The 16,158-nt window shown below is 39.4% G+C and overlaps 4 protein-coding genes across 6 annotated transcripts; 1 reads left to right on the top strand and 3 right to left on the bottom strand.

Moving 5' to 3' along the window:
* Positions 1–1,202: 1,202 nt before the first annotated feature.
* Positions 1,203–3,573, top strand: LOC125470976. Of its 2 annotated transcripts, none has more exons than XM_048570822.1 (4): positions 1,203–1,661; positions 2,131–2,354; positions 2,589–2,741; positions 3,327–3,573. In XM_048570822.1, exons 1-4 carry the CDS (start codon positions 1,448–1,450, stop codon positions 3,447–3,449), a joined length of 714 nt encoding a protein of 237 aa, XP_048426779.1. In that variant the 5' UTR covers positions 1,203–1,447; the 3' UTR covers positions 3,450–3,573. The 2 variants fall into 2 exon arrangements, with proteins under 2 accessions (XP_048426779.1, XP_048426780.1); XM_048570823.1 differs by having other exon boundaries at positions 1,210–1,661; positions 2,634–2,741.
* A 213-nt stretch (positions 3,574–3,786) lies between these two features.
* On the bottom strand, positions 3,787–6,252 carry LOC125470975 (tubulin alpha chain). Its single transcript, XM_048570821.1, has 3 exons — positions 6,015–6,252; positions 4,752–5,357; positions 3,787–4,648 (listed from the first exon to the last, which is right to left on the bottom strand). Exons 1-3 carry the CDS (start codon positions 6,105–6,107, stop codon positions 3,995–3,997), a joined length of 1,353 nt encoding a protein of 450 aa, XP_048426778.1. The 5' UTR covers positions 6,108–6,252; the 3' UTR covers positions 3,787–3,994.
* A 5,262-nt stretch (positions 6,253–11,514) lies between these two features.
* Positions 11,515–13,525, bottom strand: LOC125471016. 2 transcript variants are annotated; one of them, XM_048570869.1, is made up of 4 exons: positions 13,162–13,525; positions 12,850–13,092; positions 12,663–12,731; positions 11,515–11,920 (listed from the first exon to the last, which is right to left on the bottom strand). In XM_048570869.1, exons 1-4 carry the CDS (start codon positions 13,333–13,335, stop codon positions 11,765–11,767), a joined length of 642 nt encoding a protein of 213 aa, XP_048426826.1. In that variant the 5' UTR covers positions 13,336–13,525; the 3' UTR covers positions 11,515–11,764. The 2 variants fall into 2 exon arrangements, with proteins under 2 accessions (XP_048426826.1, XP_048426827.1); XM_048570870.1 differs by having other exon boundaries at positions 12,666–12,731; positions 13,162–13,520.
* Positions 13,526–13,660: 135 nt separating this feature from the next.
* LOC125471015 (UDP-glycosyltransferase 74G1-like) lies at positions 13,661–15,208 on the bottom strand. Its single transcript, XM_048570868.1, has 2 exons — positions 14,381–15,208; positions 13,661–14,289 (listed from the first exon to the last, which is right to left on the bottom strand). The coding sequence occupies exons 1-2, from the start codon at positions 15,032–15,034 to the stop codon at positions 14,239–14,241; spliced, it is 705 nt and encodes a 234-aa protein (XP_048426825.1). The 5' UTR covers positions 15,035–15,208; the 3' UTR covers positions 13,661–14,238.
* Between the last annotated feature and the right edge of the window lie 950 nt (positions 15,209–16,158).

Raw genomic sequence — 16,158 nt, 5'->3', positions numbered from 1 at the left:
AGTGAACAGTACCGAGAGTGTTTCGTTAAAATTCCCTAATTTTTTTCGTCTCAATTTATATCTAAATTTTGATTTTTGTGATACTTTAATACTTCATTAAGGCTTTCCGTCAAATTTTTTATTAAGTAACTAGCATTTGCCTACACACTTTGTTTGTATGAACACATTTTTTTAGAAAATGAGGAGAAAGGGAGAGAGAGAGAGAGAGAGAGAGAGAGAGAACATGGGGGAGTGGGAGGTTTTTGTTTTTAGTTTTTTTTTTTAATATTTGAGGTATTTTAACATCACATATAGGTAGGGTTTCAATAAAAAATAGTAAAATTTGAATCTGTGAAATTACATTATTGCCCATCATTTTTTTTGGGTGATAGAAGATTAATTTGTTTTTTCATCATCTTTTGATTGACAAAGAAGGTTTAATTAATTAGTAAATAGGACATGTCATAACTTTTTTTTTTAACAACGATATTATCTACACTAAAGGGGAGGGGGTGGGCTTAGCCTCACAATGGACCAGAAATAATATGTTTCAAATTCGTCTTTGGAGAGAATTGAACCTAAGACCTCTCACTTACAAATGAAAAGGAATACCACTGGACCATAATAATAAGTGACATAACTTTGGCCCACTATATTCGTCATGTATATGAGAGATTCACTTGTAAATCTAAGCCACTGTGTCTAGTGCTAATTCTTGACACATGTGGTGGCCAAAGTTATACATGTCATTACTTAACAGAAAACTTAACGAAAAGTCCTATGAAAATTTTAAAGTAGCAGACAAATCAAAATTTATGTTGAAATTGAGACAAAAAAACTAAGGTAGCAAAGTGTGTATTTCATAATACTTAAAAAGTAGTAAAGGGGCAAAAAAATGTGAGAATAATAACGTCCTCTCTAAGTAAGATTCTTTTTCTTCCAAATTCTCATCATTACCCTCCACTTCTCTTTCATTTTACCTTTTTTCTCTCTGTAAGAAAAAGTCACACAAGATGTGTACGTAGCTTAATCGTAATCATTTTAATAAGAAAGGATTGGAGGGGAGGAGAGATACACGGATTGATATACATGTGTCACTATATAAGTAATAAGGTACTTGTATTAAAAAAGTAACAACTTAAAAAATAAAATATTGATCAACTTATATAATGACATGTGATGTGATGAACTCGTGTTCTAGACATAAAAAAATTCCAGAATCTTACTCCACCTCTCTGACCGCAACTTTCAGCCACACGAAGCAGACCACGCCATCTCCCGCGCAAGATAGCCGCCAACACCTCTCCGCCGCTATAATATACCCGTACACCTTGTCGCCACTTGCTTCTTCACCTCTGATTCTCTGAACAAAGCCTTCGCTCTCAGGAAAAAAAAAAAAAAAAAAATCTCTTATTTTCCTCTTTCTTTTAGCTATCGGCAGCGAAATGAGATTATTTTTCCATTGAGAATGGCGTCTGTTCAAATGTTGAAGTGCTCCCTCTCTCCAATCCCAGTTTCCCAGTCGAATTTTCCCGTAAAATCCAGCTGGGTTTTCCCGGAATTTCAGTCCAGGAAAAGTTTAATCAGGTTGTCAGGATACAGAGGGTACGGATATCACTTGAGAAATAGGAGGCGGTTTGGGGTCTGCTGCAAAGCTCAAGAATCTGACAGCAAAAGCAATGGTGAGCTCTTCAAAATTCTCTCTCTCTCTCTCTCTCTTGCTTTTCGTAATTATTTTCTGGTTCTAATTGAGCAAGTAAAAGTTGGGGTTAATCAGTTGTTTTGTTGAGATTTTGAGAAGTTATTTTGATACGAGCGATATTCTACTTTAAATTAATCTAAACTCCGAGGCGGGTGATTCGAACTCGGTTGCATGCAAAGAGTTGTTTTGAAATATCGGTTTGATTAGTTTGTGTGATGAAATTTATATTGTCTATATATTTGGTCAGTTTAATTTTACTTAGAAAAAAGGTTTGTTAATTACTGGGTGGTTAAATCTGAAAGAATAATTCTTTTTGTAAATTGAGCACAAAGATTGAATTTTAATAGTATTTGTGGGCAGATAACAATGGAGTTATTTGGATTTAGATTAAAGGATGTCAAGGGAATGGTAGAATCTGTATGTTCCTGAGTTGTAAGTTTATGTTTCAGGTGAAGAACCTCCGGAGTCGTTGTTTATGAAGGAATTAAGGAGGAGGGGTATGAATCCCACTTCTTTGCTTGAGGGAAAAGAGAGGACTGAGTATGGAATGAATGAGGAGATGAGAAACGAAGATAGAGGTTTCTCGGCTAGAAATGCTGTCTCAACCGAAATTGAGAAAAGCCTAGCAAATCAAAGGGAGCGGTCCATGCAGTTGAACAGCGAAGGCCTTGAGGTTGAATCACTTTTATTTCGTTATTGGTTTTGTTGTGTTAGATGATTGTAAAATCAATCTAATATGAGCTTTTGGCGCACCATATCCTACGTTTGCAGTAACCGTTAGTTTGATAGTTTTCATGAAATTAGTAGTACGAGTAACGTTTTATTCTTTCAAAACTATATATTTAGCTTCAGCACAATTCACTGCCCTATTTACTTGAATGGTGTTGCTTTGTACATGTGGCAATAGACTTGCAGAAGCTCAAGGAATGTTCATAACTTCATTTGTTTACAGGGGTTAATCCCTCGGGCCAGACTCTTGCTGACAATCGGAGGGACGTTCTTCTTGGGGTTTTGGCCATTGATCCTCATAACTGTAGCACTCTTCTCTGCTCTCTACTTGGTAAACTCTCTTCCTTGGCCTTAAGTTTGTTCATGATTTTAATCTTGCTTGCCGTCCAGACACGTTGGCCTGTGTATTATGACAAGTGTCAATTCCTTCGGCTTTTGTTTGCAGTTTGCTTCATTGTTATTAAGTTTTTGTTAGTGTATTATCCCCTAAAACTTAAGTTGTTAGGATGTGAGGGAGCCTGTCCTTATCACTGAAGAGCTCAACTCCGGTTTGATACTACATTAAAGTTTTCATAATTTACCACTATTCTCAAAAGTTTAACCTGTAAAGATGTAGGACAACAATTATTGTTATTCACCCGTCGTTTGTTACTTTAAACATGGTTGGGATATAGTCAGGAACTGCTCTTATAATGATGGTAAGGTTTCTTCAAGGTAGATGCACGTTCGGTGAAATCATTACTATTTTGTAAATAGGAGAGCGTATTTCAATGATGTATATAAGTTGATTGGATTAGGAGAGTTAATGAGAGAAATTTTGTGATTGTTTGACCTTTAGGCAGTAGAGAGAGAGAGGTTAGTGACTGTTTTCATTGTATTAAGTATAAGACACTGATCCTTCAATCTTCTTGGGCAGTACTTTGGATCGACTTTTGTCCATGACGGAAGCAGTTTGCCGATGTCACCACCCCAATACATTGATCCGTATGAACTTCTGGAAGACGAAAGGATTTCTCAAATAGCACCACGTGTAAAGTGAAGCGCAAGTCCTTCTCATAACTTAGAATCCAAATACAGGTTCCGGCCAACTATTGTCTAGGCTCTTTTTTATTCCTTCAAACTGTATAAATCTCAAACTTATCGATAACTTTGTTTTCTTTTTATTTCTGTCTCCAATCTTATGCTCAAATGCAATGCGACGCTGTTCTGGCATAATATGCCGTGAACAATGTCGAGTTCAATTTTTATGATTTATAACAAAAACCCAACTTGATGGATGAAGTTCCATTATGCACGTTTTGTGAACAAATTCAGTGTTGTGCTATTGAGAGCTCCATTCAAGACTAAGAAAACAAGCGGGGAAAACCCCCAAAACAGGTACCAAACAGGTTCAGTTTCGGTCTCTTTCATTGTCAAATGGAAATGCGGAATATCATATATCACATTATTACTCAAATAGCATTGCAAACGCAACAACTCCACCACAAGTTCACAAACACACAACAACCAGATGACACACAAGGCATCATCATATTATTATTCAAATAGCAAAACAACACGCGATAGAAACTTCAGTTCAGGCGCTTAGTACTCGTCCTCTCCATCATCCTCGCCCTCAGCAGACTCTGCGCCCACTTCTTCATAATCTTTCTCAAGGGCAGCAAGATCCTCACGGGCTTCAGAGAACTCTCCTTCCTCCATACCCTCACCCACATACCAGTGCACAAAGGCACGCTTGGCATACATGAGATCAAACTTGTGGTCAATTCTGGAGAACACCTCAGCAACACTGGTCGAGTTAGAGATCATGCACACAGCCCTCTGGACCTTGGCAAGGTCTCCTCCTGGAACGACAGTGGGTGGCTGGTAGTTGATACCGCACTTGAATCCGGTGGGGCACCAGTCCACAAACTGAATGGTGCGCTTGGTTTTGATGGTGGCGACCGCAGCATTCACATCCTTGGGCACAACATCACCACGGTACATCAGACAGCAGGCCATGTATTTGCCATGACGGGGGTCACACTTTGCCATCATGGATGAGGGCTCGAAGGCACTGTTGGTGATTTCAGCCACTGAGAGTTGCTCATGGTACGCCTTCTCCGCAGAGATGACAGGTGCATATGAGGAAAGCATAAAATGGATTCTGGGGTATGGAACTAAGTTGGTCTGGAATTCAGTCACATCCACATTAAGGGCACCATCGAACCTCAGAGAAGCAGTCAAGGAGGAAATGACCTGAAAACCAAATAGAAACAAAATTTAGTAACAATCACTTCGTAAAAAAGCAATGTGATCTAAATTCTGTACTCGAAATTATAAACCAGATACTTTTCTGTACCTGAGACACAAGACGGTTGAGGTTGGTGTAGGTGGGTCGCTCAATGTCGAGAGAGCGCCTGCAGATATCATAGATAGCCTCATTGTCAAGGAGCACTGCAACATCGGTGTGTTCCAGGAGGGAGTGGGTTGAGAGGACACTGTTGTAGGGCTCAACCACAGATGTAGACACCTGTGGAGATGGATACACAGTGAACCCAAGCTTTGACTTCTTTCCATAATCAACAGACAGACGTTCCAAAAGAAGTGAACCAAGACCAGAGCCAGTTCCTCCGCCAACAGCATTGAAAACAAGGAAACCTTGAAGCCCAGTGCAGTTGTCAGCAAGTTTCCGGATGCGGTCCAAGCAGAGATCAACAATCTCCTTGCCAATGGTGTAGTGACCACGGGCAAAGTTGTTGGCAGCATCTTCCTTGCCGCTAATGAGTTGCTCAGGGTGGAAGAGCTGGCGGTAGGTACCAGTCCTCACTTCATCAATCACGGTGGGCTCAAGATCAACAAACACAGCACGAGGCACATGCTTGCCAGCTCCAGTTTCACTGAAGAATGTGTTGAAGGCATCGTCACCTCCGCCAACAGTCTTGTCACCGGGCATTTGGCCATCAGGCTGTAAAATAACACAGAGAATTAGCAACTAATCTACCAATCCAATTTAATAAAAAAAAAAAAAAAAAAAAAAAAAACACTACAAATTTACGTATGTACAAATGCCAATGAATTACAAGGTTTCAAACTATAATCATATACATAAGGATAGAGGAAGGATAAAAGCAGCACAAGCCCTCAAGCCCGGCAAAAGGCGAAAGCCGCAAATGTTCTTGAGAAACAAGCCTTTAATCTATTGTCATTGACGATTTCACCGAATAACATCACAAATAATCGAAGAACAAAATCCGTTGAATTAACGAATAATTACAATCCAAATTTGAATTTACTGAGAATATAATTTGACTGTCAATAACAATAACATCATAGATCCAAGGAAAATCGAATGATTTGAAAATAATAGTAATGTTACTTTTGATTAATTTTCGAATACAAATCAAAATTAACATTTCTATGTGTATCTGATTCTCAAAAAACACGGATCTGATTGATAACCGAGCCAAATGCAGATAAAATCACAGATCCATACAAATCACGACGAATCGGTGCGCAAAAGCCACAGATCTAAAAGAAACCGTACAAATCACGGATACAAAACGCAAATGTGCATACGAACAAAATCAATAGAGAAATGTAGGTAGAGAGATTGAGAGGATACCTGAAGGCCATGCTCAAGGCAGTAAAGCTCCCAGCAGGCATTGCCGACCTGGATACCGGCCTGACCGATGTGGACCGAAATGCACTCCCTCATCTTTCCCGGTTGAAACCGCAAAACGAAACGAAAGAGATGGAAGAACGAGAGGCTCGCACGTACAGGGAGACGAAGAGTCGAAGGCGTTTATTAAGACGCCCTCTGTGAAATCCTCTTTGTTTTCTGATGAGATCGGATTGGGTGGTGGTTTGGGGAGGTATTTATAGGTGGAAATGCGGGAGAGGAGATGCGAAATTTAACCAGAGGTGGGGTTAGGGTTTGGTTAAAGATTGGGAGGGAACGGACGGCAAGGATTGAGTGGTGGGCTGTCTCTGATGCGATGCTGGCCTGGCGTAACCACCCTCTTTTAACCGCGGTTATCCTTTCTCTCTCTTATATTTTGATTTTTGAAAATTAAATTTTGCCGCCCGAAGGGAGTTTGTCGTTGAAATATGACTCCCAAGGCCCAAGGCCCATTAATTTTCAAAGGGTAAAATCCTCTCCATTCTTTTCTCTTCTATTTAATTTATTGTTTTAATTTTAAATGCGAATTATTATTGGCACTTTAAAATCTCATTTAACACTTTAAACTTTTTATAATTAGTAAGAAAAATACATTTATGAGGAGTGTAATGATAAGATTTTTGGAATGCTAGTATCAATTTTCCCTTTTGAATTCATAAATGGATTTAACAGTGAGAACTCACATGGTTAAAAGTATTTACCTCTACATTCGAGGCCTTATATTGGATTTCCCATCCTCCAGTAGTTGCTTGTGTAAAAGAAATGAGTAATGATACACTTTGACATATTTTTACAATCCCTAATAGAAGTAGGGCCCACCAACATATGTAAGTCTCATCTCTACGATACAAATATATGGTAAAAGTAGGTTTTTTTTTTTTTCCCAAAAAGAAATACTAGGGTAAAACATTGATGGGTTCAACCAAACTTCGCTTGAAAATAACTTAATTTTCAATCTTTTCATGGATGGGACTAGAAAACATTATGATTTGAGCTCGATTCAATCAATTTAGGCAATCTCATCAACCATGGTGAAAAAGATTGAGTTTTGATTAGCCTCTTAATTTGCCTAACTGCTACACTTAGATTATCTCCAACCCTTGGCGTAAAACCTAAAATTTTTAGCTCAAAAATTTTAGTTTTTAGCCCAGAAACAGCTTTTCCTACTCCAACCCTTATGGCCTAAAATTTTCGCCCCAGATTATTAAAAAATGAATTTAGGCTATTTTTTTTTTCTTAAATTAACTTTTGTATAAAAAAAAATTATGTAGACTATCGTGAATTAATTTTATGAACATTTTAATCTAAAAATATTTAAATTTCGATAAATATTGAAAAATCACTAAATCAATACATGAAACACTATGGAAGAATACGAAATTAATATGAAGCACAATTAATAATTTTTTTAAATTATTTTAGTTGTTGGATTTAAATTTGGGCCGTTAGATCTTTTTTTTTTACTGTTAGATTTGATTATATTCGATCTAAGTTGTTGGATTAAATGTATTTTAAAATATATTATTTATAAATAAAAAATAAATTTTGAATTTGGACCGTTGCTGACACATCCCGACCCAGAAAGTCCACTTGGACCCTGAATCGAGCTGTGCTGGCCGACACCTGGAAGGTGACGAAACCATAAAATGTGATAGAGTGTAGAAAAATGTGAATAATTTGAACCTAAAAATTTTTAATACCAGAGTGTGTTGTGAGCGGGAGCGAACCCATTTCACGCACAATGTCAGAGCATAAGTAAGGTACAGGAGTGTGGGTAAGAATCATACCCTCAAAAATATCCATCAATACTAAGATTCGCCACATATCCTTGTCGATACAAACTCAGCAGCTAAAACCTGGAGGGCACCAAACAGAGAGTGTAAGTAAGCAATAAAACCAAGCTTCCCAAAGTTATTACCTCTCTAAAAGTAATGCCCCTAAATTTAAAACCCGTATCGTTTTCCATAAAACAATACAACATATATACATATATCCAAACCATACTCAGAAATGGCCAGAACCACGGTTTGCCATCAACTCCACCATGCAATAATAAGTAGGCCAAATGAACTTAATCAATACAAAATGATATATCAGTCGGAGTCATCTAATATGACATGTACAACTTATCCATATCTCATCAATCATGGCTAGCATATAAGTCGGAGTCACCTATAGTGACCTGTATGACTTATCCATATCTCATCAATCATGGCTAGCATATAAGTCGGAGTCACCTATAGTGACTTGTACGACTTATTCATATCTCATCAATCATGGCTAGCATATAAGTCGGAGTCACCTATAGTGACTTGTACGACTTATTCATATCTCATCAATCATGGCTAGCATATAGCTCAATAAGTATACCTGCACACGAGTCGGAACCACCTAAAGTGGTCTGTACGACAAGACTGGGTGTAAATAAATACGCTCAAGTGCTATGATCACGTGAAGACTGTGCGAATAATCGCGGGTCACCTACGAGTCGGAACCACCTAAAGTGGTATGTAAGACAGGACTGTGCACCTACCTTGGATCCAAGGTGAGCGTAAGGTACGGGAGGTGAACATCACGTGAAGAACTGTGCCCTGGCCACGGGCGGGAGCACTAACACCGGGGTGCAGGTTTATGAGCTATATTATATATCCACACAATCATACTCACTAACATCACTAACATCAACATGTACTCACCTGAGGCTTACCTGGGCGTCCGCGGCATCATATAGCACTTCAAAACATTCACAATAGTCAAGTCCAGGTATTGTCCATATGAATATGCCATGGTGCAATCTAAACCTAAGCATTTCATGATATTCCCAAAATATATAATACGGCGTAACATGTACAATCAATAACACCCTACTCCCAAACTATTTACTTTTGAGAGTAATCATCAGTGTTAAGCCCAATTAGACCCTAGTTACATTAACTATTATTACTTACCTTTCCTTACTTCAATTTCTTGATTCTTCACGCATTGATTCATGATCAACATTTAATCACCAAATCATAAAAGCTAAATCTCACACTTCCCACCAATGTTCCTCACATTGCTCAATTCACTAAATAAGCTATTGTCTCAATTATTTAATTTCATTTATTATATGGTTGCATCTAACGTCTTGTTAGACTGCCTACGTACCCTAAACAGGGATCAAGCCATTCGTAGTTCGAAATGATTAATTGTAGGTAACAAGCATAAATCACTATAGAAGTGCTTGTGGAACTATCAATTATATGCCTATGAAAGAAAAAGGCCCACTCACCTGGAGTCCACGCTATGATTATCTTGCACGCACATCGAGACATCACGATCTATGGTTGCCTGCCACGAAGTCCAAAAGTGGACGGAAAATGGTCAATTTTGCCCACAAAGCCGGCGGGTGCCTAAAACTTCCCGACGTCGATTCGTCGTCTACGGTGGTCCAATGGGGACAAGGTTGGTTGGGTTTTGCTCCTGGGATGATGGGCTACAAAGCCCAAGTGGTGGCATCGGCCATCGCTTTGCCGATTTGCCGGAAAATCGAAAAGGGTGGCCGGAGCACTATTGATTTTAGTCAACTTTCGTGGCCTCAAACCGCCACATACCCTGGTTAATCAAGGTGGTTCTTGGGTGGGTTTTGTAGAGGGGAGTGAGAGCTTCAAGATGGTGGTGGTGGCATCGAAAAACTCCACCGGAGTTGCCCGGAATCGGCCTTGAAAGATGGGTAGTCGAAGAGGTGTACGAACGGAACACACGGGAGCTTTTCCCCCTTTTTTTCTTTCTTTCCTTTTTTTTTTTTTTTCTCATTTCTGATTTTTGGCTTCACCCCACAAAATGTGGGGATTTAATTTAATTAACACTAAACCTTGAATAACCAATTTTGAACGTCCGTAACTATACCGTTATAATCCGGACTCGCAAACGACTTTCGCCTATATGTTCGTACCAACGAGTACTACGAGGATATGCTAAAAGAATAAGTCTCACATCTCTCAAGTTGATGGTCAACGGAAGTCAAAGTCCTTGCCTCTAGGGCAATTTCGTAAATTCACGCTTTTAAAATAAAATAAAAACGTAAAATTTGGAACGGTTGTCACAGTTGCTGCCTGACAGTGGTCCCCCCCATGTCGAGCGCTGAAGGCCTTAGCCTGCGTGTGGAAAGCGGGACGAGTGGGTGGGCTGCAACCGGCCGAAGATCAGGCAAGTTCACGCATATTGGTGGGCTCCATTAGTGCTTTTGGCCTATTTTCTGGCTGGTATTTGGCTTCTATTTGAGTTTTAGGTTTTAAGTCACATTTTAGCATTGGGTTGGGTTGGGTTTGGGAGGAAATAAAAGTGGAAATTGAGTTTTAGCCCAAGATTAGAGAAGACCCTAGAACCCTAACCATTAAGATTAAATTAAACATCAAATACGCGTAATCATTCATAAACCAATTTTTTCAAACAAATTGAGTTTTTATACTTTCATCAAAGTAAAATTGTTTGAATTACAAATTAGTTTTTACATAACTTAGTTTTTATATTTTCATCAAAGTGATTAAAAATGTATCTGAAATTGGAAAATTGAGATGGCTTGGCCTTGTACATTGGATGTGACACAAAAACAAGGACGGTGATGATGATGAGAAAAGTGCGGGAAGGACAAATGGCGTTGCCATATTTCATGTGCAAACTAAAGCAATACCGGGACCCGATCCAACCACCCAGATACAAGTCTCTCTCACTGACAACTAGCGAAGACCTTTTCCCTTGGGATTGATAAATAATTTTCCCACGTCATTTACATATCACTGTCATATTTTTCCTTCTTGCCACTACTGAAAATTATGGGTGTGCAAAGAAAGAAAATGAGATTTTTGCTACCAATTAGTGTAAACTAGTCAAATCTAAATGCGTACAAATTAACATATAATTATTTAGTTCAACAACACTCAATCTTCAATTTGCTAGAGGAAATCCCAACTAGGGGTGGGCATAAAGTTTCGAGAATCGAAACCGAACCCGGACTGAGACTGAACTGGAAAAATTCGGTCGGTTCGGTTTTTTCGACTTATTGGGTATAGTACAAGATAGGCTTGGTTTTGTGATTGTTTTGTTTCGGTTCCAAAGTTGGTATCGAAACGAACTGAATCGATTTTTTTTATTTTATTAAAATCGTCACCATGTGACCTGGTTCATTGGTGTTTATCCGAGTTCACATGGACTCGGTCAACTTGATGTGTCCCCCCTCAGGCCTCGACTCTCCCCACTCGATCTCTGTCTCTCAAACTCACTCATCTTTCTCACTTCAACGAACCCTCTCCCTCTCCCTCTCCAATCTCTTTCACCACCGTTCCCTCCCAATCTCCACCACCATCGTTCTCTTTTCCAGTCTTCTCACTTCTCAGTCTCAAAGCCGAAGTTGATCGGAAGTTCTCCCGACTCCTTAGTTCAAATCTCATTGAAGAAAATGAAAGAAAGCTCCCAATGAAAATTTTGAATTTTGACAGAATACCTGTGTACAATAACAAACCTTCGTTTATCTATTAAGGCAGGAAGTTACATCATACTTAAAACTCCTTGAAGGCCAGAACAATGATTATGGTCAAACACATTTTAATGCTATCTTCCCATCATCCTTGATTTCTCAAGTGTTCCTCCTTTATTGTATACTCCTATCTGGTGTGAAATTATAATTCAGCAGATCTCTCCTCTGAATGGTAGTATCAGGTTGCGGGCTGTGCGCCCGCCCATGGACGGTTGTCGTCTTCAAAATTGCGGGGTTTCTGATTGCGGTTATATTGATAATAGGCTACTCCAGTCCATATCCCACGAATGAGTAAGATGCTTACGAACACTAGACTTCCAAGGGTGCAGACAACCTGGATTTAACACGAACACAAAGAAAGTTCGAGATTTTATTAGGAAATCCTTCAGGTAGCGCATAAAAATCATCACTAAACACAAATATACTCATCGCCAATGCAAACACTAATATAAGAATTTGATTGCTGTTTTTTTTATGTAATTTTAAGTATGACATCTCAAGTGAGAGCCCTCAATAAGAATACCATCTATAACAACAGGATGATTCGAAAAGCTTATACTTAAACAACTATCGAAATCCTAAAGTTTCTCTCTATCTTGACAGTTTAATAACTGTATAATTTCAATCTGTTGAAGGCCTTCTAAACGTAGAAAATTCAGTGCCTCGCCAAAAGATCAAGCTTTTGAAAAAGGCATTGTTCTAGAGCTTATTATCAGAAAACGCTGCATCAGAAACTGCAGTCTGCAGCTCGAGCCACTTTGAGTAAGTGTGAATGTTGGTATGCCCATGAATTGTGGGCCACTTTCCCTATGACACCTTACCTACTGAGTTTTCGTTTCAGATGAATCAGTATCTACAACGGTCCTAAATCACCTATGCTGTTCAATTATTATCATGTGTCTTGCAAAAGTACCATCCAATGAACTGTATCCTGGAGACGACGACTTATTTATATCCTTTTTTCAACAGCTCAAAAAAGGAAATTAAGACCAACAAGAACATATTGATAAGCAAATAGACGGAAGTCTGTGATACATGAATGTAAAATTACACAATGTATACATATATATACATATTACCTCAAGAAACGCCTTCAAGACCCACAAGAATGCTAGCATTAGCACCCCATTAACAGAAAATCCCACCTATACATATGAAAGCCAAACCAACAACGAAAAACAATTTAACAATTCAACTTTAAAAATCCAATCTTTCTTAATGAATATAAGGTAATAGGAGCCAAATTTATGATCAGATGATTACCAACTTGGTGGGAATTGAGACGGGGAGAACTGATCGGACGGCCCTCCTCGCACGCCTGGACACCTTTTTGAACACATTCTGAACAAACCTCACCAACAAATCCAAACTCCGGTCTTCTTCGTCGTCCTCGTCATCTTCATCGTCTTCGTCGTCGTCCTCAAAATCGTAGCGCCGATCGACCTTGGAATTGATCGAACGGCCCCAACTGCGGGGGTCGTCGGCGAGATTATCGGCACCGCCGCCCTGTGAAATGAAGTCCGAAGGGTTAATTGATTAGAATTGCAGAGGGAGAGAGAGAGAGAGAGGTAGGACCTGAGGGTAATTAGGGGATCGTCTTGAGGCTCGGGGGGATTGAAATTGAAGGGTGAGTGTTTTGGGTTTGAGATGGGGATGGAGAGAGTGAAGGAGATGGTGTTGTGGTTGGTGGTGTTGTGTTTGGGGGAAGTAATAGAGAGAGGGAGGAGAGAGACTGGCCGACAACGGCATGGCGTAGAGAGGAGGAGGAGGAGGAGGAGAATCAGGAGATGCAGTGACTTGTTAGTTAGAGATTGGGTTTGCTGAAGGGGGAACACTACTCTTACCCAGCTCAAAGCTCGTTACACGTTCACATTGTTGCAAACTCTGAAGTCCAATTACCCTCCAATTGTAGGTGAGACCGAGAGTCTTTAGATTCTGACTTTTTTGGATGACGACTTCGATATTACATTATTATGGTTGATTGATTTATTGTGTGGTTTGTTTGTCCAAAAAAAAAAACTAATGTTTGAAATATTATCTTTTTATATTATATTTGTAAAATGTGATGTATCACTTGTAAGAAATAAGTATTTTTATTAAAACAGTAATAAATCAATCATCAATAACAAAACATAATTTGCTAAGCATTCCCCTTAATAAAATATCCTAAACCTCACTACCGCTTTCATTTGTTACTTGATAGTCTCCCATTTTACAACCAACCTAAACCGCTAGCTTAGTCGCAGTTCCTTCTCCTTTGATACTCATTCCCAAACTCCTCGGCATACGTTTTCTTCAACACCGCATCATTATTAGCAAGATTTAGCAGCTCCTTACAAACACAAATATTCGATTCAGTTCGATTTTGTTGGACTTGAGCACTAACTTTGGACCTCCAGTTTTGCAATGAACTCGTCAATGTTTTTGTTAGAGCTTCCGCTTTCAGCCACCGCCTTTCTGGCCAATTCTCTCCATTTTGCAGCGCTCTTCTGTATTTCTTCCCCTCTCTTTCCCTCCATTACTTCATTTATGCAATGTTCTATTACTTCTTGTCTCACAACCCCTTTCTCTTCAGTTGGAGCTGTAACCCCTATTTTCCAAACATCCACAATCTACTTGGCATTCGTACGTTGTGTAGGAGTTTTGAGACTCCTACGGTCCTACGGTCCTCAATCTCCAAAGCTTAGCCATCCAATCCACCAACTGAGCAGAAAATTAGTATGCAATTAGTTTAATATACTGAGAGAGAGAGAGAGAGAGAGAGAGAGAGAGAGAGAGAGAGAGAGAGAGGGACTTGTTCTTCCAACTCATAAAATGTGTTGCATAGGACCCAATCAGCTTTGTCAACATTGCACAACTGTCCCCCAACCAGTTCATAGAAAGCCGGGTAAGACCCCAAGTCGTAAACAAACGATGGGAAGTCCAAAGGATCAAGTGGTGGCAACCCAGGAAGAGAAATTTGAGACTGATCATCTGCAAGAGGAAGCTTCAAAAGCCCTTTGTGGACATGGTAGTAGATGCTGCCAACAGCACAATACTGAGTGAAGAAAACCGCCCCAGCTATTCCGAACTTCTTGGCGACATCCAAAGACCAAGGAATGAAGGAAACATAAATAACACAATCAGCCGGGGACGCTGAGCTCAAGAGCTTCTCAAGAAGCTCACTAAAAGTTCTCGACCCCACTATCCAGAAGCTTTCCACATAGGCATCTACGGTTCCTGCTTCTCGCATCCCACCTTCATTGAAGCCATCGGAGATGGTCTCCCACGACAAGCAGCTCAATCCCAACCCTTGCATTGTCTTGTAGATGTAGCGAGTCGTCACCAGTGTGACTTCCACTCGGTGGTCTAAAAGCTTGGCAAATTGGAGCATGGGATTAATGTGGCCTTGGATTGGATAGGGTAAAATCAAGCAGTGAGCTCTGTAGGTTCTCTGTCCTTTCACCATTTCTCTCTCTGCACTAAACTTAGAAGCTTGCTGTCACTTGTATAAAATATTTTGTATAATTAGGAGAAAATGTCAGAGCCAATTTTATAGAAGAACGAGTGCGATTTTCTTGTATGCCCTGGTAACTATACTCTGGAATTTTTGACCGTTAAATCCTTGGTCAAAGATCAATGACAAGATATAACGATTAAAAAGGACGGAATATAAGATACATCGGAATATAATAAAATTTTGAGAATGCAGATGAAATGCAAGTCATCTTTACACGTTGGGATCACGTGGAGTATACCATTTTAGAACAAAGTAACTTCGATACGTCTCATTATTGCATGCTCTGAAAAGAGAAATGGTTCTTGGAAACTTACACAAATCTAGGAAATTAAAAATTTTGTACTTCTTACTCTAAATAATTAAATAAAAAACCCTCTGTTTTAACGTGGACTTGGGTTTGGGTATGCTGCTATATAGCCTCTGTTTTACTTGATCTGTTTGGGGGGTGCGTATCTTTGTGAAGATTTTTAGTTATCTTATGTTGGTTTCGGGTGCTAGCATTCATGAAATTCTTGGGTCCGCACAGAGAAAAACGTCATCCGTACGCCCATGAAATACAATTAAACAAGAACCGGAATGATGTAGTCCTCCGGGACATAAGAATTTCTCCTAGCACCCAATTCGCCCAAAGAATGTCTTGTTGAAGAAGAATAGATACCAAACAAGTTGGTAGTTCACGAGAACCGCAAAGTCGATCCTATGAAATTAGGATTGTCCCTGACGAAATGCGTCGGGGAGACCGATACAATTGAGATTTCAATAGGAAGTCCGAATAAAATTGAAGATGAGTTCATCTCCATGTAAAGGAGTTGGTTCTTGCATTGCATGAACCACATGGATTGTCTTGTACATTGAATGAAATATGCAAGCGATGATCGGTTTTTGCAGTCTTTAATCTTTTTACTAAGGTTTCGAGATACTACAACAACAACAACAACAACAAAGTCATTTCCCATTAAGTGGGATCGGCTATATGAATCCTAAAGCGTCATTGCACTTGGTTTTGTGTCACGTCTTCCGTTAGATCCAAGTACTCTAAGTTTTTTCTTAGAATCTCTTCCAAAGTCTTCTTA

Source organism: the organism of the source record quoted next, unplaced genomic scaffold (genome assembly GCF_019419815.1).
Source record: "Pyrus x bretschneideri cultivar Hongxiangsu unplaced genomic scaffold, Pyrus_bretschneideri_v1 Contig55, whole genome shotgun sequence".
In the NCBI taxonomy this organism is placed as follows: domain Eukaryota; kingdom Viridiplantae; phylum Streptophyta; class Magnoliopsida; order Rosales; family Rosaceae; genus Pyrus; species Pyrus x bretschneideri.
The sequence above is the reverse complement of the archived record's forward strand: the minus strand, read 5'-3'. Positions and strand labels throughout refer to the sequence as shown.